Here is a 23,796-nt window from a genome sequence, read left to right as displayed (position 1 = left end):
GCCAACAGAAACTCTTTTCTTACTTACATTATGTTTTTAGAGCAGCTCAGTAAGAGTGTGGCCTGCTCTGCTCACAGTCAGCAGCTGTTTTGTGGTGGAGTTGCTTTTTGTTCTCATGACAGCTGAGCACTCAGCAGTCACAGCCGGGACATTTTGACAGGACACACTACTCTTACTGTCCAAGACAGTCACAGTTCAATTGAGATCTGTAATGTCTCTCAAACTATACGTAAAAAAAAATTGGATTGTATTCTGATATTAAAGAAACATTTAAAAAATAACTTCCTTAAAAGAGGAAAAACCTGTCTCTGGGGCTCCTTAGCAGCTTGCCTTGCAGGGCTTGGTCAGTCACCTCAGTAGAAAAAACAACCCACAGTCAGAACTGTCCACTCCTGACATCTATTCAGCCACAACATCAGCATCTATGACCACCAGGTATCCAGACCAGGGTAAGTCATGAGGTTAAGGAATATGTTGTTGAGAGAAAGGGTTCTAATGTTTTGGTGGACAGGAACATGTGCACTCTTACGAAAAGATATACTTCTTAAAGGCCAGAATCATTTGCTTTCAAAAATCATAATAAAAGTCAAAGATTCTGTGGTTCGTTACCTTTTTACAGATGTTGTTTCAGCCGAGACACTTATTGCGCCAACACTTTGAACTGTGTTGAAGGTCTTTACACAGTTGAAACTTTGAACTGCAATTTGCCCAGGGACTGCAGGTGGAAAATAGCAATCTGCTAAAACCTGGCACAATGCATATGTTCTTGTTGTGTAAGATTAATGTTTTATTGTGCATTGTCCCTGTCCTAAAAATAAAATTAAACAATTTTAAAGAACTTTAACATGTGGACAGAAACAGTGTTATTATTATTAGAATAATAAGAAAATTATAATAAGAAGAAGAAGCAGTTGCCTCCAGCTACACGTCTTTTGGTCTACTCTACATAGACCCACCTGAAACTTCTACAACAAACCAAAAAAGGATCTGCTGTAAATTCTAATCTGCAGTTTTACTTCAAAGACAATATCAGCTTGTGAGAATATCAGCTTGCAATAAAGAAGCAAACGATTCCTAGCATGTTTATGACATAATAGTTTGAATGAGGGGAATTGTTGATCGTTTACAAGGCACTTAGTCTAATAGTACATGGTCGATCTTAATAGAATAAGTGTTTTTTTTCTGATCATGTGACCTGAAAAAGGTCAGTAACGGTGTGGACAGGTGGTACCGATGTGACTGGGCTTAAACATGGGGTGTGGGGCTGTAACACTACAAAAATGTTCACATGGGAGTTGGGGTTGTGCTGCAGCAGCAGGGACAGACGAGCGGGCAGTACAGGCCCGGTCTGACTCAGGTTAGCTGTCTCTGCAGTGTTGACAAGTTGCCACAGCTGTGGGGCTATTTTTAAGCAGTCCCCTTGTTGTCTCTGATGTCCTGCAGGACACAGGAGGATGAAGCCCCGATTACCCAAAGAGTTCACAGAAAAGACATTGAGGAGGTGAAAAGAGCAACTTCAGAACATCTCAGTTGAGACTAAAACTGATTTTTGTTTTCCAAAAACTCACATCATTGAATACAGTGGGAATATTAGGCCCAAAGAGTTGAATGTCTAAAAGTCAGTGTCTGTGTTTTAAGTCCTTAAATATTATGTTTAGGTTTTTTTTTCTGTATGGACTTCTGCTGTATTCTGTGCTCCTTGATTAGTTTCTTTTTACAGACAGAGACCCTTTACGTTTCTTTCTCCTTCAGTGATACTCTGCCTCTCAGGTTTCTAAGTATAGTATTAGTGGAAGTCTTGAACCTGTTGTTGGGGGTTTCCCTAAAACCCCAGCAGCTCTAACAGAACACAGCAAATGATTGCTGAAATTATGCAACATTCACATTATCTCGTAATGTACTGATTTCACAAATACAATCATTTATTGTGTACCTTTGCATTCCAGCATACAAACCAGTATACTGCACATTAAAACGCCGTACTTACTTTGGTGCACACAGGATCACTAAAGGGTTTTCTGTGTCACCTGAAAAAGTCTGAAAATTCCTGGAATACCTGAGTGGGGACTCAACCTGCTGTACGTTCTGCCAGAGGCTTGTTTGGTCAGTGAGTCAGCAGTTGTGCATGGAGTCACGGTTTCATATGAGATGTGTGTGCACCAGTGATTATCACACATCTTAATTTAAATGAAGACTCACACACCGAATATCAGGACTATGGTGAAACATTTTTTTCTGTAAGCTTTGGATCTTTGCATGAGGCTATGAGGTTCAGCCGTCACTGCATAGCAGAAACAGGTTATCATATTATCTTAACTATGCGGAAGCTGGAGTTTCTCTTAAAAGACAGGTCAGGAATCCTGGCTCTACCAGGCCGACATGAAGATAACGATTCGGTCTGTGAAAAGAACATAGACCTCACCAGAAAACAGTCTTTCGTGCACTGCAGGGTCCAGTCATTTATTTGCTATAGCATAACAATTAACCATTCATAAATGCTTTCAAACCACTAAAGTACAGCATATACATATACATTAATCTATTTATAACTCTTGTGGGCATCATTAAGTGAACGTCTGCAAGGCAGTGCAAGACATATTAATATATAAATATAACTTATAACTCTCGACAAATGCAAATAGGAGTTGAAATGTCTTTAGGTCATAACTGCATAAATCTACATAGATATGCATTAAAAAGTTTGATTAATTAGCTAAAATAATTTTAATTTGGCAGAAACTAATTCTAAAAATAAATATTCTTAATTGTTTTATGTGTACAATCACCTGATTGCACAAATTGTGTTTTGTTTTGAGCTGGGTCAGCCTAAGGCCACCATTTTGGACCACCATGTTTTTACAGTCGCCCACAAGGGACAAACTAAACATCTTTTATGTTGTTATGGTAACTGAAGGCCACATTTAGAAGGAAAGGGAGAGGTTAGGGATATTCAGCTGCAATAAATGTCACAAGATGTTACACATTGTACCTTTAAAAATCCCTCCCATAACTACCAGGAACCAAGTCTTTTTAAAAATAAGAATATAAGAATAAAGATGTAATAAAATGACTCATGAAATATCAGAATTATACATTATTTTATCCTAAATGTATATGAAAACACAACGGTTGTCAAAAGTCCAGGAAAGAAATGTAAATACACGTAAACATTCAAAACCACATTTTCAATGCAGCTGCGGCTGTAGAGAGAGACCAGGGCGGAAGCTTGGGTGCACGCGTGCGTGCGCGCGCGCGCGTGGCAACAGCTGAACCTGTAGCAGGCGCGCGCGGAATGCAGTATCCGGTAGAAAGTAACGGTACTTTTATGGAAACGCACACACACACCGAGCAATCGGTCGAGTAGTCGCATCTCGGATTTTTCCGCTTCTGTGGCGTCGTTTTTATTTTCAATATATACTCAAAGGATTTATTTATTTATTTTTAAATAATTTTTAAAAACCATAAGCAGGAGGACGACAGCAGACAACAGGTAAACTCTGATTTAATCGATGATGTACATGGAAACGATTTTTAAACTGTGCATCATTATTTCGCAAAAATATACTCCTGTTTATTCATTGTTGCCTTATTAAATCTTGTAAATTATGGCAAATTGCAGGTATGTCAGTAACAAATTAAGTCCACATTTTTTATTTTTTTATTTTATTAGTCTAACAAATCAGTTAGGTAGATGTGACTAAACTAACATATGTATTAGTTAGATACATGGACATATATGATATGTTTATATGTGTGTCACACGTTTTCAGAGACAGTCATGATCTGTTCTGCCAGCTGAGTACAGAAATAGGTCCACCAGCCAAACTTCACCTACAAATGTCTTTCTTTCTTTCTTGCAACCCTAAAATCACCAAGAACGTATTATGAAAGATAATGTAGTTAAATATCAGAGTCAGAATACTGCATTTATCAAAACACAGTATTCACTGTCATAGGCTGCAGTTTGCAAATGCCACATGATTATGATCCAATACAACTGTTTTATGTTGTCTCTCCTTCACCTCCATGTTACTGCTGCTGCAGTTGGACATGTAGATGACTGATCGGTCAATAGATAGATAGATGAGAATTAATCTGCTATATAGATATAGCAGATAAACACTATGCGTTTTATAAGAAATTGGGTTTTGATTAATGTCTTTGGTTAAATCAGTTGCTGTGATTTCAAAACATGACCACATTTGCAAACACCCCTTATTGACAGACATATTAAAAGACTCATAACAAAATATACCACACTTTTTAAAACCCATATTCAAGGGAAATCATTTTTTTAAACTTGTAAAGCCATTTAAATTATGCTATCTCATTTGAATTTCACTGAATTTCATTTTTACACCTCTATAGCTCTATGTGGACTCAGTGTTGACGCTGTTGACATGAAGAAGCAGAATATGAATACTGTGATATGAGATGAGATAATCAGAAACAGTGGCTAAACTATCGTTCATGTGTTTGTGTCACCATGCTACACCAAAAGTCCCCACAGAGAGGCAGAATCATGCACACTATGATCCTCATAGCTGGAGAGAGAAAAAAAGAAGGTATTTGAGGACACTGATAAACAGCAGCAGTTGACGTTCTGGCAGACTATCAGTCCAAACAGTCCCTCATTCATCCAGTTGTCTGACTCTTTGTCTGGCCATTTTGTTCAGGTCTGTGGGGCGACATGTGTCCGACTGCCTATCACTCATCAGAAATAGCCATGATCACATGTCCTGCGCTCGCAAGTGGGCTATTAATAGAGGTCACCCAGCTTCCACTGCCCTCCTTCTCGACAAGTGGAAGTTTAGCAGCTCTTTTCACCCTGAACTCTGTTGTCAAGAAGTCCCAGCACAGATGAGGAAAACTGATCAAGTAAAAGTAGAGGATCACACACAAAGTTATTACTTGGTGTTCAACTATTAAAACATGTAGGTGTTTTGATATTTAATGAAAGTACAGATCTGGCCAAGATTTTATAAAAATCTGATATTTTCAAATACACAAATAAACAGAATACTAATTCATGGAACTAATATCAGAGAAAACACAGAATCATGAATATCCTAAAGTACAATAGAAGTAAAAAGTTCATATATTCCTTCGTAGCCTTTTGCATGTTGTTTATAATTTATTTGATTTCAAAAGCAATGCATCAATCAATTTAATGTTCTGTATGTAAGAATATGACATTTAATGAAGCTGCAGGATGGAGGACTTCTCAATTCACCCCCACTCTTTTCCAAAAATATATTTTATATGCCTTAAATACATATAAGGCTTATTATACGGCTATGAAAACCAATATTTTTAATACTTTAAAGCAGTTATGCACTTATACAAACATATGTGTGGGTTGTATATTTCATTTCTGCCAATAAACCCTCCTACATGTCCCACACTGACCTTTTAAATTCAAGATATCACAACAATGCAGTAACATTTGCCCTACTCCTCATTTTTTTCTTAAAATCAGCGCCTGTTTGTCAACTTGTCATTTTGGCACAAACATGACGGAGGTGGCACAGGTTACGGCGCTCGTTGCCCAAGACACTGAAAATGACAATGAGCTCAGCACGAGCGACACAGAAAACAAAGATGACGACACTGCACAGGTGGATGTGGCCCTTAACGAAGGCGACGACGACGACACTGAGGAGACAAGTGAGACGACGCCAGACAAAGACAAAGAGGAAAAGGTCTGTCACGAGGATAATAAAGAAAGTACTGAGACGGACAAGCCACATATGAACGGTGTGGAGCACAAAGAAACAGGTTCAGCTGAGATGGAAACAGGAAAATCCGAATCTGTTACTGGCGAAGCAGAGGATGGAGAGAAGAATGATGAACAACCCGATACAAATGAAGACCAGAATATGTCTGAGTTGGCAATTAAAAAAGAGGTGAGACAGGAATTTATGATGGAACACATTTGTACAACATCTTAGATGATTTGTTTCCCTTCCATATGTAAACCGCCCTCCAGAGAAACAAGTCCCCCTCCTCTATAGAAGACCCTTTTCCTTATGTGTTTTCTTCTTCTGACTGTTGAATGACAGAAACTTCTACGAACCAGAAAGCCAATCGCCAGAAGCTACGTACCCAAGCTGAACAAAGACAAGGGAGATGTGACCAACAAGTTCGAGACCATGCAGAAGGCCAGGGAGGAGCGCAGCCGGAAGAGGAACAACGAAGAGCAGCAGAAGAGAAAGGAGCAATTTATCAAGGAGAGAGAGTGGAACCGCAGGAAGCAGCAGGTCAAAGATAGATAACCCCACTAACCTCTGACTGTGACCTGCATGCTTGATGAGGCATGACGGGGTGACAAGGCTGCCAGTCTGAGTGAGAATTCACTGTTTTCTACACTGCACTGCAACACCATTCACCGCATTTCATACAATTAACATGTATTAATCATTTTTATTCCAAATAATATTCACACTTTGGCCTGTGTAATGATGACTCTTTATTTTTTTAAAGAAAACTTTATCCCCTGAACCCAGAATTGAAAATACATGCATACATTTATTTTAAAATAATAATCCCAATCTCAAATTTAACATTTAACAAACACCAATTGTGTTGATGGTGAATAAGGACAGGAAAAACACCTCTTTACACCTCTTCTTTTACCAAAGCCATACATTCAGTTATTTACAAAGGTAAAGTGTATGCATGAACGCATCAAGAAAACGTAATTATAGTTATTGATGCATTAAAGATAATGTTAAAGCTGTTGTTGTGTGTGGCTAATTTAAGACAATGTAACTTTGAGTAGGTTAAGTAGTCTTAACCTGCACCAGCTGTGCAACAAACCAATACAACAAAATTATTGAATATATTCTGCGTGATCTTGGCCTGACTGATGCACTAAAAGCAACAGAGCATGTACATATGCATGAGATTGAAATGTGAGCTGCATTTTCTGATTTAAAAACTTCCTGTGAACAATCTCAGGATCGATTGGGGTGACATAAATGCAGTAATAGGGTGTTATGTGAGTGGATTATCAGTGCTACTTGGACAGAGCAACCTAAAGCTCATCTCCTGCCTGTGCAGCAGCACCATAGGCCCAATCACAGGTCCATGTGCCGGTCACATGATCCACCTATTAGCAGGGATTAGGCCTGTGTTCCTGCAGGGACCAGCATGGCTCCACAGTGGCAGAAGGAGATGATCCAGGCTAAAGCGTAGTCTCACAATACTCTACATCTGATCTGCCACAGATAAAGGAGCTTCTTGCATCCAGCGATGAGGAGGAAGAGGTGAAACCAGTGAAAGTGGAAAAATCGTATGTCCCCAAAATCACAGGTAAGACACACACACACACACACACACAACCATCTGAAATATGGAGATTCAGAGAAGGATGGGGGAGACTGAAGCCTTGTGTCGTGTTATGTGAAATCCCCAGGTAGCGTAAAGGGGAAGTTTGCAGAAATGGAAAAGCAAAGACAGGAAGTGGAAAGGAAGAGGATGGAGGGGGAGAGGAAGAAAAGAGAAACCCAGGACTACATGGAAAAAGCCAAGATCAAGAAAGAACTTGCTCAGAAAGCAGCCCAGGTAAGTCAATGAACCTGGGGCTGAATTTCTCGTGCAGTGCAGTTGGACAGCATTGTCCAGGTGGCTCTGCATTGCCTCTCTGCAGGACTGGTGCACTTGTGGCTATAATGATTCAGGTAATCTTCAGCTGCCACTCGGATGAGTTATTTTAAGTGGCGTTTGAGATCCAAACAGTTGGCAGAGGCTGGATATAGGTCTGAAATCAGCAGAAGGATTGTTGGCATGAGCAGTGTCTGAACTCATGGTAAATATATCTGCTTCACTTTATTTCACAGAGTAAGACTTGTGGTCGATCGGAAAAGCACATTACAGTTCACTAGAAATGGAAACTTGTGAATGGAGTCATTCGGCTTATTATAACATTAGACAGGCAGTTTAATTATTGGCAACTTGAATTATCTTGTGGCTGATTGAAGACAATTACATGCTCCCGATTTGCTCTAATTCCACGTTAGGACAGTGTGATAAATAATACTTTAAATTCTCAACAGCTATATGCAAAACAGGATGCCTGTCATAGTCACTGTGCCACTGAATTTAAAGGTTCCATATGCAAGAATGTGGCCAAAAACGGTTACTACATTCAAATTCAAAATACCGAGGTCTTTTAGGTTTCGTTTTCTGACATAACTGGAAACCTGTGGTTGCTCGGCAGCTGAGACTCTACTGACTGCAATGATTGGTAGATGGCAGTAGGTGGCGCCACATGCCAAAACATGATTTGCAGTCTGCAAAAAAAATGTTTTAATGCGAATATTTTGGCTGTACTGTTGTTGGTGAGTTTGTTATATGAATATTATTCCTGAGTCTCTGTGACATATTAGGAGGATTTTATGGCCAGTTGTTTTAGATTTATTACATAATGCACCTTTAAGGGTTTTAATATCACAATCACACATTCAAGATTGTGATATCTGTATCAGTATCAGACACAAAACAGTGGTCTTGACAGTATTCAGTATTATAATATTTAAAATCTGTGTTTATACTGTATATAATATGACTCTAAAAACAATTTAATAAAGTGCTTTCATGCTTATTTACTGAATACATATTATTTACTGTGCTTCACATTCCATTTTCACTGTAGTCTTATTTCCGTGTGTCATCTGTCTTAAGAAACAGAATGCGATTGGTTTTTTCATCAGCAGCTGACTAACAGTTAACTATACCAAGCTTTGACTTGGTGAAAACAGTCAAACTACAGTAGAACAGAGCTGCCAGGTGTGGACAGCAGATGACTGGCAACTGTCTCCCACACCTCCCTGTGACTAAATTAGCTCGAGACCCCCTTACTGGGACTGAATTAGACTCTGCTATCTAAGACTGACACCCGTCCCCTGACCTACTGCAAATGGTGACATTAGGCCAACTGAATCCTACCCCCCACATGCTCTTATATCCAGTCTGTGTTTGTTGGGTGAACACTTCAGTTTTACACACCCTAATTGGGGCCATAATTCAGCTTTCTTTTACTGGGTTTGTGACCTGGTCCGCCCGAGGTCCTTTGTGTGTGGAGTTTGCATGTTCTCACCATGTGTGAGTGGGTTTTCTAAAGGTTATCTGGTTTTCTCCCACTGTCCAAAACACGCAGAGGTGAATTGGATAGACAGACAGGTGAATGATGAAGCGATGAGGACAGGTGAATGAGTAGGACAGACAGGTGAATGACGAGGACAGACAGGTAAATGATGAGGACAGATGAACGATGAGGACAGGTGAATGATGATGAGGACAGGTGAATGACAATGAGGACAGGTGAATGACGATGAGGACAGGTGAATGATGAGGACAGGTGAATGATGAGGACAGATGAACGATGAGGACAGGTGAAGGATAAGGACAGGTGAATGATGAGGACAGGTGAATGACGATGAGGACAGGTGAATGACGATGAGGACAGGTGAATGACGATGAGGACAGGTGAATGACGATGAGGACAGGTGAATGACGATGAGGACAGGTGAATGACGATGAGGACAGGTGATTGATGATGACAGGTGAATGATGAGGACAGGTGAATGATGATGAGGACAGGTGAATGACAAGGACAGGTGAATGATGATGACAGGTGAATGATGAGGACAGGTGAATGATGATGACAGGTGAATGATGAGGACAGGTAAATGATGAGGACAGGTGAATGATGATGACAGGTGAATGATGAGGACAGACAGGTGAATGATGATGAGGACAGGTGAATGATGATGAAATGAGGACAGGTGAATTGCGCTAATTAAGGTCCCGTTTTGCCTTTAATTAAAAACAATTATGTGAGATCTATGTCCCCTTGTCCTTTTTGCAAGACACAAAAAAGAACCCCAAGCTCATTACAGTATATTTTAAACAAGCTACTTTTTTTACTTTAACTTGAGTACACTTTTAGGCCAGTACTTTTACTTGTACTTAATTCAAATTCTATCAAAATAGTGGTACTTTTACTTGAGTACAATATTTTAGTACTCATGTCCACCTCTGCTTTGTTGTGAGTGTGAATGATTGTTTGTCTCTGTATGTTGGCCCTGCAATGGACTGGTGACCTGTCCAGGGTGAACCCTGCCTTTCGCCCTATGTCACCTGAGATTGGCTCCAGTGCCCTGCAGCCCTCATGTGGAGGATAAAGCTGTAGACAATGACTTAATATGATCTTACCTCAATTTTAGGAAGGAGATGACACAATCCTGGTACGGGTGGTTCCAGCGAAGTCATCACGAACTCCGGGAAGAATCAAAATGAACTTTGAAGATATGGAGAAGAATCGGGAGGACGAACTGAAGAAGGCAGCAGAGGAGGAGAAAAAGAGACGCTACATTGAAAACAAACACTCCTTCAGGGAAGCCAAGCGGCGCTCTGTTGTACAGGTACGAGTTGGGATGAATAAATGAATATGGGCCATTTTTGTTAACATTTTGTTTTCTTATATTTGTATATATATATATATATATATATATATATATATATATATATATATATATATATATATATATATATACATATATATATATATATATATATATATCATGTATACATTTACTTGACTTCAGGATGACGAGGAGGAAAAAACCTCAGAGAAGGTGCAGATGGCTCCTGGAAAGCTGAAGATGACGTTTGAGGAGCTGGAGAAAGAAAGGCAGGAGCAGAGGAAGAAGAATGCCGAGGAGGATTCCAAACGCCGCCTGATTGAAGAGAAGAAAGCTTTTGAGGAGGCCAGGCTAGAAATGGTAGATAAACATTTAAACACTTGATAAAGATTTAATTCAGAGTTTCACATTTTGTTTTTTATCAATATCCTGATACCCACGAGCTTCAAACTCAGTCTAATAAAGTTGCTGAATGCAGTAGTAGAGCCTCTTTGGATGCCTTTTACACTGACATGTTGTTGAGCTGATTCAGAGTTAACGGTGTCTGTGTATTGTCAGGGAGAAGATGAGGAAGATGCTCAGGCGTCCCAGGAAGACAAAGACGAGGTCCGACCGGGAAAACTGAGGTTGAGCTTCGAAGAGCTGGAGAGGCAACGAGTTGAAGACGTGCGCAAGAAGGCAGAGGAGGAGGCCAAGAGACGGATGGAGCAGGAGAGACGAGCTTTTGCTCAAGCCAGAAAGAGCATGGTCAATATGTCTCCCATAAATCACAACAGAATTACACTTAGATTATGCTTTTATGTCTGTTTAATAGAAACAAATATAAATTATAATTATGCCTTATCATGATATGTGTTGTTAATTAATGAGCATTAGAGGCTTTAGTGGGTTAGTGTTAGACAGAGCTAGCTTCCGGTTCCCCACTGAACAAAATTTAACAATATTTCTCCACCACAGTGTTGTGTGTATTTACCATAATGCCTAACAATTATTTTAAACACGTTTAAAATAATCACATAAAGCTGGTAACAGATGTTACACCATCAGCCACATTTTATCTACAGCTCTTCTTAGACTTACCCTTGTTGTGCTTTCTTTGCAGCTTGTCGATGAGGACGATGAGGCGCTGATGGCCTTGTTGAACCTGGAGGGCAGTGAACCGGGGAAGATCTGTGTCAGCTTTGAGGAGCTGGAACGCCAGAGAAGAGAAGAAGAGCAGAAGAAAGCCGAGGGGGAGGCCAAGAAGAGACTGGAAGAAGAGAAGAGGCTTTTCGCTGAGGCCCGCAAGAGTATGGTAAGTGCGCACGCGTGTCGGTGAATGACTGCAGTGAGCATGTATTTGGCTGATTCACTAATAACGTCAGAACTGTTTTATTGTTCCAAAACATTTGACTTCATTTGCTGCTGCTGCTGCTGCTGCTGCTGCTGCTGCTGCTGCTCCTCATTCCTCTGTAAAACAGGGAGAACCATGTATTACAGAAATATAACATGCAGATTTGGGGGTTAGGCAAATTGGACACTCCGTAGGTGTGAGTGTGAGAGTGGATGGTTGTTTGTCTCTATATGTGGCCCTGTGATGGACTGGTGACCTGTCCTGGGTGTACCCCGCCCTTTAGCCCTACGTCAGCTGGGATTGGCACCAGCGACCCCGCGACCCTCATGTGGAGGATAAAGCGGCAGAAGATGAGTGAGTGAGTGAGTGAGAGAGTGTACAGCACAGTAATATTCATCCACACCGATTAATATTAGTTAGGATCATATTCGTTCTGATCTACATCAAACTGATACTTACATTTATCACAATAGGATTCTAATGAGATGTGGAATAATACATTTGCTGCATGTATTGCATATCATTCTTTTGGGCTCAAATTGTCCACCTGCATTCCCTTTTCTAAATTATTTCTTTAAGAGCCCCGGCCTGGATCAAGAAATGTCTGCATATGGAGATGAAACAGTAAGATATTTTCAATTTCAAATGTACATTTTCAAAGAAAAATCTGAAACGACAATTGCTCACACAATGCACACTATGCTATTAAGAACGCATCTCATTTAAAAACACATCATCGTCTCTAGATGATGTGCTTTTATGTAATGGCTATGCTTCCATGTGTTTTTTAATCATTGACTTGTGGGTAAGTAGTTGGTAGACTGGCATTAAACGCTAGTACTGACTAACATGTTCATCATCACGGTCACAATACTCGATGTAGCCAGTTGATTCTCTTCCAAACGCAAATATTTGCCTTCGTGTGTGCAGGCAGTAGATGAGGAAGAAGGGATGGTGAAGAGTGAGTCCCAGGAAGCATTGCATCCAGGAAAACTGGAGATAAACTTTGAGGAGCTGCTCAAAGAGAAGGCGGAGGCTGAGAAACGGCGTAAAGCAGAGGAACGCAAAAAGAAAATGGAGCAAGAAAAGCAGGAATTTGAGCAGCTCAGACAAGAGATGGGCGAGGTCAGTCTGGAATTTTACCCTGCACATGACCACCTAGTCATAGTACTGTGGCACTCTCTATAACTACAGTTAAAAATGTCTTCTATTTCACAGGACGAGGTAAATGAAAGCTCAGATGTTATGAGCAAAGAGTATGAAGAACTGACAAAGCTTAAGAGGACCGGCTCCATTCAGGCCAAAAACCTCAAGTCCAAGTTTGAGAAGATCAAGCAGCTGACGGAAGAGGAAATTCAGAAAAAGATAGAGATGGAAAGAGCACGGAGGAAGGCGGTTGATGATGAAATTAAAGAGCGAGAGGCTGAGAGGTTCCAGGAGGTGAGATGACCCCCACACTAAACAAATATGCCAGTAATGTAATTTGACAGTTTGGAGACCAAATGACCAAAGTATTAATCTTCTCTTTCTCAATGATTATGTCTAAAGATGTTATGTTTCTGTCAGACAACCCTGGCTCATGCTGTTCACATAAATGGTGCTATTATTTAAGTTTCACATGCTGAAGTTGTTGTTTTTCAGGAGGAAGAGGGCGGAGAATCAACTCCACACAGGGCCGAAGAGTCACCGTTCAAACAGAAGGTGGACATGCGAGCTCGATTTGAGCAAATGGCCAAAGCCAGAGAAGAGGAGGAGAGGAAGAGGATAGAGGAGCAGAAGTTGCAGAGGATGCAGTTTGAGCAACAGGAGATTGATGCTGCGCTCCAAAAAGTAAATCTTCCATGTTCATGGCCCTATATGTGCAGTATGTGTGTGGCCTGACAGCTTAACGAGTGGTGTTTTAAGGGTCACTTTGACACTGGCGGACACTTGTGATTCCTGTTGTCATCTGTTTGCAGAAGAAGGAGGATGATGGGGACGAGGAGGGCAGCATCATCAACGGCTCTGCGGCCTACGAAGACGAGGAGGATCACGCCAGGTCTGGGGCGCCGTGGTTTAAGAAGCCGCTCAAAAATCAATCGGTGGTGGACTCGGAGCCGGTTCGGTTCACCGTTAAAATAACTGGCGAGCCAAAGCCAGAGGTCACCTGGTGGTTTGAGGGGGAGATGCTCCAGGACTGTGAGGACTATCAGTATATAGATAGAGGAGAGACGTATTGCCTCTACCTGCCCGAGACCTTCCCCGAGGATGAGGGAGAGTACATGTGCAAGGCTGTGAACAGCAGAGGCACAGCAGCGAGCACATGCATCCTCACAATAGAAAGTAAGACAACCTTGGTTTGACTGCATGCCTCATGATACTTCAGCGTCTCTCTCCGTGTGAAGTGGATCGCATGCTCCTCTTCCGTGCGAACTTGGGCTACATGGCAGATGTGTTTAACTACTCGTGTGTTTCTTTTTTTTTTGCAGCTTATGACTACTGATGCCCTTCCACGCTCTGGAGACTTTCCCTGTTGTCTGTCACTCCCTTTGTAAATCTTTGTCCCACATGGTATAATATGGTCAAACAGCAGAGGGAAGGATATAGCAGTATGCTTGGCATTCCTTAGGGAGGGACACACACACACACACACACACACACACACACATATACACATACACACAAAGGCAAGATGTTGTTTACATATTGCTAATACATCAAGCTGCACTTCCTGTTCAGCGTAGGATAATATTTGTGCCAAAATCAGATGTGATTCTTCGGCCCCATGCCGGGGGGGGGGGGGTTGCACAAAAATGTAAAAAACTATCTTCATGGAGAGGCCCTGCTGACATTTGTAATATCAGTGATCTTTAAATGTTGTAGCTCTGTATTGCAAATACAAACCCTATGTACAGAAAAGTTGGGACACTGTAACACAACAAAGAATTTGCTTTCAGGTTCCCTCACCCAAAGATGGTAAGTGGAATAATTTGTTTGGGGTTAGGGTAGAGTAGAATGTTGCAGTTCTTTTTGTGGCACGGACCCGAAACCAGAAGTCACATAGTACAAATGCAGGTGATGCAGACCTGCTCAGGCTTTGACAGCGCTGCCATTCAGCCTTTTATGAGTTCATGTACTATCAAAATACTCTTTAAATCACTCAGAGGATATATGGTCTCTTCTTGGCTTCCAGTGATTTTCTAAAGTACCCATGAGCCACTGTGGCTACAGTAGTAGTTCTCATACAATACTTCCCGCACATTCAGCAGCACACTCTGTCCTTGGCCTTTACACTCTGAGATTCCGTGGCTCCCTGAATCTTATTATGTTCTGTAAATGATGAAGACAATGTTGTGCGGAGAAACGCTGCCTCTGAACTGACTGAAAATCTCTCATGAAGTTTGGTGCAAACTGTTGAGCCACGAGCCATCCTTGTGAGGATGAAGCCTTTGGTAGATACTCCTTGTTTACCTTGACACTGTCACCTGTTACCAGTTAACCAGGTAATTGTAGAACCTTCCACAACAGTGTTATAACCATCTCTGTCTCACCAGCTGTACCAACCTTTTTGAGTGTTTTGCAGGCAATACCGTTTATTATTATATAATTGTAAAATACATTTAGGTTTGTTCAAGGTGATTAAACGGATTACATGTTTTAGACTTTATTGTGTTTTCAGGAAGTGTCCCAACTCTCCTGGAAATGGGTTTTGTAACTGACTTTATAGTCCATATAAGGCAAACCTTAGTTTTGAGTCACTGAATGAAAAACATATCCCTGTCTGCAGATTTTAAAGAATAATATAGTGAAACTATGCTCATGTTCGTTTGTCTATAAAATCAGTTTTCTGGACCGTTCCACTTGGTTCCTGGTGTTCGATCACAGGCTAACCCGTTCTCTGCAAAGGTTTGTTTACAATGAAGTCACATTGTAATTGCAGCCGTGTGTTGGAGGAACAAACACAATTGAACTTGTATCCATCCTGATTTTCAATGATACTTTTTAAGTCAAGATAAAGTGTTTGATTTTTTTTAATTATTATTGCAGCATATTTAAATTTGAATATGTTGATTTTCCATGCACAGACCCCCCCCTTTTCTTTTTGAATGTAATTCTCTTGTGACAGTTGACATCCTTCAGTTGTGCTTGAAAGGAGGTAACCATATATTGGTTCGATAGTTAAACAAAAAATCATTAGGTTAGTCTTAGAATATTTATCATATGAAAATGTTTTAATAAAATGAACAAAACACTTCAGTTGTGGCTTGATGAAGATGTGAATAAGTGATGGACAGCTCATTATGTTCTTTGTTTTAAGGTTTAAAGTGACTTGTTACCTTGTGACACCTTGTCACCTTTTTATTTATTTATTTATGTATTATTATTATTATTAGTAGTAGTAGTAGTATTAGTAGTAATAGTAGTAGTATTAGTAGTAGCAGTAGTAGTAGTAGTATTAGTAGTAGTAGTAGTAGTAATAGTAGTAGTAGTAGTAGTAGTAGTAATAGTAGTAATAGTAGTAGTAGTAGTAGGGGCAATAGGGGCAGTGCTTCTGTTCATTTTCCTTTTACAAAAAGATTTTACATAAAAAAAATGTGTTTTCCATAGAAGCTTTGTGAATCAGTAGACAGTGTGTCTGCTCACCTCCATAAGATTACAAAGGGTTAAAATTAAAAAGAGGAAATGAAACGCCCCTCAGACAACAGCCAATCATATCGAGCCATGTTTGGTTGCTACGCGACGAGTCAGCCAATGCCCTGCTGTTTGGTTTGTGTGCAGCAGCTTCTGTCGTTGCGAGAAACAAGGGCTTCAGATATGTTCCTGTGTCGCGGAGAAAACGAGCAGCTGTAGGAAATAAACGACCAACCTCTACGAACAGTAAGTGGTCACACGTTATTTTATCCTGAACCACGTTTTCTGTTAGTCAAGACTAAAAAGCTGTTGTTTTTTTGTAAGTCTGCTTGTGTCTTGTGTGGAGCTGATAGTGCAGGTTATATTCAAGTATGGTGACACCTGCCAGCTTTATTTATGAATATGTCCTTTACTGGGTCCAGACAGCTGTTCAAGATACAATCATTTATTTCAAATGCACTAAAGGAAAGTCTTCACTTAATTGAACAGAACAAGTACACCACTGTGCCTGTTTACCATCACAATATTGATAATAAATGTAATAATGTATGCAGTGCCTTTCAAAACATAGTCACCAAGTGCTTTGCAGGACACAATTGAAAAGGCAAAGCACATATAAGCAGACATTGGCATTAGACAATATAAAACAAAACTGAATAAAACTTACAGTCGCTTGTGTCCTTAATTTTGCATTAATGTCCACTTCACTTCACTTTTCTTTGCCTCCAGTTAAAGCAGAACTCGTCTCAATGCAATAAGTAAAAGAAGAATAGAAATATCAAAGGAATTGTAATAATTGTAATACTTTTTTTAAACACAGAAACTGTCCTGTAAAAGCACACTAGTAAAGAATGTGTATCTGTATGGAAAGTAAACATTCTCCAATCAGCTCCGCTCAGAAAGGTCTGAAACTATTTATCATTTTCATAATCAATTCATTTGTCGTATATTGTCCAATAAAATGTTTTTTTCAAAATCTCAAAATGATGAAATGCTCTCAAATGTCTTGTTTTGTCCACAAACCAAAATGATTCTGTGTTAATGATTTCTTTGCTTAATGGAGCAAAGAAACCTGAAAACATTCACATTTAAGAAGCTGAATAATGTAAAAACAAACAAACAAACAAACAAACAAAGAAACAGTTTACCCTACAACCTCAGCCGAGATTTTGGAATAACAAGAAAGGCTTTGGCTGAGAACCTCAGGTTATGACCGGGCACTTATGATGTACAAAGATCTGCAACAACAGGCTGTGAATGTCAACAATAAAATATTATACAAAATCAATTCTAAAATTTACTGGAAGCCAAATGGGTGAAGCTATAATATGGGTAAAAACTAAAAGTAGGAGTAGGATTTTAGTCATATGTTGGTTAAAACAAATACAATTGTCCTAGAATAAAAAACATGTTTTTGAAAACTGTAGTTTGTGGTGTTTATTGTGTTAAAATGTTTCACCATCCACTTAAAATCATTAGGCGTACATTTTGTGTGTGTGCAGTATAGATTGGGGGGGTGTGTGTAGTTCAGTCCAAGCTGTTCCTGTGATCTAAGTACTTTTTCCAAGAGTTTTTTTTTTCAAGGTTAACACTTGATGAGAATTGAGACCTTTGCCATCTGTGCACTGCAGCCTATCTCGTGTTGATGTTGTTGTTTTGTTGTGGATTTGATTTTGTAGCTCTGCAGACAAATCACTCCACAGAGTCAGCCTGGGCTTAACGTGATCAGCTGATGATAAGAGCATTAAGATATGATGGTGGCTGGGTCCTTCCATGTAACCTGTGAAATACTTTACACGTTACACAGACCACAGTGTCGTCCACTCTCCCCCTGTGTTACATGAATGAATTAGCCCTCATGCATGTGCTAGATTGCTGCTCGTTCCCACCCGTCGCTGCTGCAGTTGCTCTGTAATCCATGTCGAGATAAATAAGCACTGCTAATCTGAGCTTCTATTTCAGGAGCTGACAGCATAGGTGGATCCTGTGTGTGTGTGTGGGGGGGGGGGGGGGGGGGTGTGTGTGTGTCCTACACATGTGGTAGATGATCCAGACACGTAGACTGAAGGCAGATCTGCAGCAATGCCAGAGTCCTCGCTGGGTGAGTTTTTCCACGTTTCTTTTTAACACCGTGAAGGTGACACATTGATGGTGCTTATGATGCAAAACTATTATGTACTGAGGAAAAATAGCACTGTGTATATTTGTATTTGTATTATAATATAGAGGCTGGATTATGTGTCTGTAGTATTCTGCCTGCATAATTTCTTTCACCTCTGTGTGCTGCTCTATATCTGTAGACATAAGTTACCTCAAATCCTACCGTCTTATACAGTATATGAAGTGTTTACCTTTTATTGTAAAGCCTTGTCAATTATAAGCATAGGTCTTGGTGCTGCATACATTTTTAAGATATTTTTTCCCTTTTCCTGAAGTCAAGGACATTCACGGCACCTCTGCTGAATGTAGAACACCCCCCTTGAGACAGTTTTACCAATCATCGCTCCTGCTGCACAGAAGCTCCAACATGCTCAGCTGCTTCTGCGCAGAGCACAATGTGCAGGAGTGTGCATCACACATCGATCAGGTGGGTAAAGTTACACGTGTCTGTAGTCGTTAGTTGTATTAGTACAGTGGTTTAAGACATGGACAATAATCTAGAAGAGGACACAGTTTTAGTGATGATGAGAATAATCCATAAAAACTGAGAATCACCTTCATGTCTCTTGCTGTACCCTCACATGTGTAGGAGCTGTTGTCTCTTGGCCTCACACCAGTTTGGACTGAGTTGTCGTGCAGGTCAGAGGTAAATGTCGCAGCTGTGATAAATTGCATGTACGACCTGATTCAGCTGCATCGCCGAAGCATCCGAATGCTGGAAAACTTGGAAGTGGAACATCACAAGTTGAGCAGCAACGTGGCCTTTCTGCAGCTCACTAGCACCAGACAAACGGTTCAGTAGCATTTATAAACGCTCAACATTGTGTTGACATTTTTCTTATCAATAACTGTTGTCGATACATGATGTTAATGTGTCCTTGTTGCTCTGCTCTCATAGGAGCAGCTCGAAGTTTGCAAAAGAGAAAACGCGGGGCTCGTTGAGAAAGAGCGGCAGCTTCAGCTGAAAGTGAAAAGTTTGCAGAATGCTGTGAGAAATGAAAAGGAAGAGGTACTTTCTCTGGAATAAACTGCTCACCCTTTATGTTTAAATAATCACAAGTGGATTACAAGTAATTGTAAATGTTAGCAACTTGTTTGATTTCACTCTCAACAGGTGCATAAACTTCAGAGCATAATTGCAAGTCGGGCGAGTCAGTACAACCACGAGATGAAGAAGAAGGAAAAAGAATTTAACAAACTAAAAGAGCATCTGAATCAACTTCTGGTCGGTAAAAAGGAGAAGAAACAAGGTGAAATGTCTTTGAACTTGGTACAAACTTTTACGTTCATAAATGTGTGCGCTGATGTAATTTCTTCAAAATGATTTTGGGTTCATTTTTGTGATTAATCAGATGATTGTCTGCTGTGATCGTAGAGTTAGTCATTTTCAATGAATATAATGAGAACTCAGTGCAGTGTTTGATCTAATGTGAGACGATGTTTTCTACGTTTGAAGTTAAAAATGAAAGCGACAGAATCAAGTGTTGTGTTGTGAAAGTTAAACATGAGCAGAAAGAAGTGACGTCTCGTTTATGTGTTGCACTTTACTTATTCTTCGCATTTAAGAAAAAAGTATTTCACACACACAAATACTCACCAAGGAACTCCACACGCTCTCTCATCTTTCTCATCCCTCTTGTCTTTGTCATTGTTGCTTTCAGCCATCGATGTGTTGAATAACATTGGAAGGGCAGATGGAAAGAGAAGCCTTTGGAAAACTGAAAAGACAGAAGCAAGGTAAGCTCAATAACGTCATTTCAAAGAATGGCTTTGTTATAAAAGGAGTTTAAACCTAGTTGGTCTTTCTGCTTTTGAATCTCAAGCAGGTAACATGAGCTTTAATCATAGCTGGATCCTGAGTGATGGAAAAGTTGCGTTCTCAGTTTGTTATTGTTGACTAAAAACACACCACTGTGTTTCTTTTCTTCAGACATGAAGGTGAGATGTACAAGACTCTGCTGAGTGACTACAACGCCAGGCAGAGGGAGCTGGAACTGGAAAACGCAGAGATGAGGAAAGTGTTGCAGCAAATGAAAAAAGACATGATGTCTGTTTTAAGTTCAACCAAATTGACTGTGACGGGTGATAAACAAGAAGATGACGGCGTACAGGTTAGAAAACAAGCACTTTTCCCTCCATTCTTGAAGTTAATGAGCTTATTAACTGACTTTTTTTCATGACCATGAAAGGCTGACTCGGACGAGGAAGAGGAAGTGCTCGACTCCAGTCAGGAAAGCGTAGAGCTGCATTGTGTTCATGCTCGGGAGAAGCTGACGAACAGTATTCGCCTCCAGTGGAGAAGACTCAAGAACCACGTGGAAAGACTGGACAGCCAAGGTAGTCGTCACTGTGCACACGACCTGATGAATGAAATAACTTTTTTAGATGTAATCTATTTTTGTTTTACCTAAGAAATCAAATGCAGAATATTGACACAGTTTAATGAAGACAAACAGAATACTGACATTGCTTAGTCAATATTCTATTGGAATATGGAAACAATTAAATGCCAATGAGAATATTTCATTAAAGTTCCAGACCAAACCAAGACCAAGTTTTAATGTTGGACTTTTTCGGTTTGTGCAGCATCTTTGGCTCAGGTGGATGAGAGTAAAACGTTGGCTGTTCCTCGAGAGACTCACGAGGAGGAAATGAACAGACTGAAGCTGGAGATCCAGCAGTGCAACGACTTCATTCAAACACAGCAGCAGCTGCTGCAGGTAAAACTCTATTTACACTGAAATCTGTGGGATTCATTAAATTTTGATATGTGTAAAAGTCAAAGTTACTTTGCTGAGACAAAGATATTTTTTTTAATCAATCTTTTTATGTACATTTTATTGGATAATTGAGTCGTTTTAAATCCTTTTAATGTTATTAATTATAGAGCACTATGGCACCTGCTTTTCTGGGAGGAAATGCAAATTTTTTAAATGACTCTGTAATAGTTTGTAGCTGAACCACTTTGTTCTGTTTTCATCACTTCTTGCAGCAGCAGCTCAGCTCTCCATGTGACGAGGAGAGCGGCTCTTTGCTGAGTGACCGCTACATGTCCCAGGGGACGGAGCGCCTCAGAGAGGAGTGGAAGACCTTAGAAGAACAGAGGAAGATCTTTGAGAGGGAGAGGAGGAACTTCACAGAGGCAGCCATACGACTGAGCCATGAGGTGATATAAATGAGATTTATTCCAAGATCTTTTCAATAAATGAAGATAAAATATAAAATAAGTGAATTTAGTAATGTATATTGTAATGTAATGTATTTCAGTTTTGGTAGCTAATATGTGGTTTCATTCACAGAGGAAGGCCTTTGAAGAGGATCGTGCGACGTGGCTGAAACACCAGTTCTTAAACTCAAGTCCATTTGCAGACTCAAATAAACCTCAGATGTCAAAGTCTAAAAGTGCCTTTTTAATAAGTAAGTGTTCAATCATCTACTGATACAGCGAACTTAACACTAAAGTATTGAATTCGTATTCAGCAAAGAAAAAGGAGGAAATAATCCTCATGTCGACCTAAAGCAGTTTTAAAATGTGTTTTACAGTTACACACTGTTCTTTTGTTCCCCAGCTCTGATATTCTTAAGGAATAGAGATCAAGTTCAATAGTTTTTATTATTTTCACAGCTGAAACAGAAGCAAGTGGGACAATGGATTCAGAAGAGCTCGTCAAATGTCCGTCTGTCACGACTTCTCCCGAACACGGATGTTTTCCGCTCACATCACCGTCCACAGCCAACATGTCACACACTTTTCCTTATCCCAGGAAAAAGGTACAGTGTCTTTGTTTGCGTGGTGATTCATGAAATATTATATATATATATGTATAAAATAATCAAAACATAGTTAACACAATAACTCACTCAATTAGTGTTCTTCTCTTTACTCTCTGTGAAGTGTGATTTCCAGCTCGAGCAAACCAAAGACAAAGACTAGTGAGTATGATGAGGAAATCAAACATCTTTTGTTGTGCAAATGTTCCACTTCCACACAACAACAGCAGAGACCACAGTGGCCACACACTCACACAGGAAAACAACAACCTTCTGTCGAGTCAAACACTTCACTAACCTGTGTGTCATGCCATTTTGTCTGGTAAGATTGTAAAGTGATGAAATACTGTAATACTGAAAAACTAGTTATAATAGCAATATGTGCTCTTGTGTCTTTCTTTTTCCATTGCTCACTGTTTTGTTGGTAGATATTGTATTACATGTAATTATTTTTTTTGATGATACCATTCATTTTTTTTAAAGCAGCGTCTAAATGTGAGTGCAGTGCAACAAAACGTTGCTTCCTTTGCTTTCTGGCTGTTTCTGCAGCTATAAATTGGTAATTTGACAAAATGAGTTCACACAATGCTGATCATGTTTGCCAGAACTCACGATTTAAGTAACAATCTTTGTCATTTGTGCGTTTGAACGTGAAAGAAACTCTAAAATGTGCATTATGACTCTAGTTTTATAGAGGGCATGTTTCATAAATAGCTGTTTGTGGACTTTGTGTTTCAGTTTAAAAACGAAGATTGTAACACAAATGACATAACGTGTTGTAGACAGTGAAAAACAGTCACGTGAATGATAATGCACATTCCTCTCACCACTTTGAAATGTATGTGTTCATCATAGTGGCTTTTATATTGACTACAGTGATGTATATTTTATTGTAGATTAACTTTTGTTTCTAAAAAAAACAAAAAAACAAAACCCAAAACACTGTTATACTTACACTGTTAATTTGATCTTCATTTGTCAAGCTACTGCTCGTCCACTGTCAGCTATCAATACCATGGTGAAGAGGCTATTCTGCAGAAATGTCTGTAATAGAGAAAGTATTATAAACGTTATAATCTTGCAATATAAGAAAACTCTCATCGATATCTATTACTATAACAAACATTTGAAATCCATTATTTAAAAATGACACTTACCAGACACTGTATTAGGTAGACTGGACACCTAATAAAGTGGTATCTGGTGTAGTCTTTTGTTTCTACTGTGGCCCATCTTCTTTAACCCTAAGATCATTTTGGCTGCTTTTTTCCATTACTATGTTTAAACATACAGTGTATACAATGGCTATATGTCTTCAGCACAACCTCGGCAATCTGATGAAACATTTTTGCACCAACTATATAAACACGCCTGAGCAAAAGTATTCAAAATGTTTAAAATTAGATTGAATTGTGAAATTTAGAAATATGCCACAGTTCAAAGTTCACTTGGCTTGTTTTTATGAACAAAAACAAAAGAAAAATTGCCTATTTT

The 23,796-nt window shown here is 39.7% G+C and overlaps 2 protein-coding genes across 4 annotated transcripts; both read left to right on the top strand.

Moving 5' to 3' along the window:
* Positions 1-3,352: 3,352 nt before the first annotated feature.
* Positions 3,353-16,024, top strand: nexn (nexilin (F actin binding protein); the record flags this gene model as incomplete). Of its 3 annotated transcripts, XM_083887860.1 has the most annotated exons (15): positions 3,353-3,490; positions 5,480-5,906; positions 6,063-6,260; positions 7,230-7,314; positions 7,418-7,566; positions 10,230-10,427; positions 10,611-10,787; positions 10,986-11,174; positions 11,530-11,721; positions 12,340-12,384; positions 12,691-12,885; positions 12,979-13,200; positions 13,402-13,590; positions 13,719-14,082; positions 14,229-16,024. In XM_083887860.1, the coding sequence occupies exons 2-15, from the start codon at positions 5,514-5,516 to the stop codon at positions 14,240-14,242; spliced, it is 2,610 nt and encodes an 869-aa protein (XP_083743986.1). In that variant the 5' UTR covers positions 3,353-3,490; positions 5,480-5,513. The 3 variants fall into 3 exon arrangements, with proteins under 3 accessions (XP_083743986.1, XP_083743985.1, XP_083743987.1); XM_083887859.1 differs by lacking the exon at positions 14,229-16,024 and having other exon boundaries at positions 13,719-14,102; XM_083887861.1 differs by lacking the exons at positions 12,340-12,384; positions 14,229-16,024 and having other exon boundaries at positions 13,719-14,102.
* A 2,429-nt stretch (positions 16,025-18,453) lies between these two features.
* LOC310926056 (afadin- and alpha-actinin-binding protein-like) lies at positions 18,454-22,465 on the top strand (the record flags this gene model as incomplete). The annotated part of the gene is made up of 13 exons (XM_083888156.1): positions 18,454-18,472; positions 18,807-18,958; positions 19,121-19,324; positions 19,430-19,540; positions 19,646-19,781; positions 20,193-20,268; positions 20,462-20,642; positions 20,721-20,868; positions 21,118-21,251; positions 21,524-21,697; positions 21,831-21,948; positions 22,157-22,302; positions 22,427-22,465. 13 exons carry the CDS (start codon positions 18,454-18,456, stop codon positions 22,463-22,465), a joined length of 1,638 nt encoding a protein of 545 aa, XP_083744282.1.
* Between the last annotated feature and the right edge of the window lie 1,331 nt (positions 22,466-23,796).

This window comes from Microchirus variegatus, assembly GCF_963457635.1.
Source record: "Microchirus variegatus genome assembly, chromosome: 4".
Lineage (NCBI taxonomy): Eukaryota > Metazoa > Chordata > Actinopteri > Pleuronectiformes > Soleidae > Microchirus > Microchirus variegatus.
Note: the sequence above shows the minus strand (reverse complement) of the source record. Positions and strands in the feature narration are given on the sequence as shown.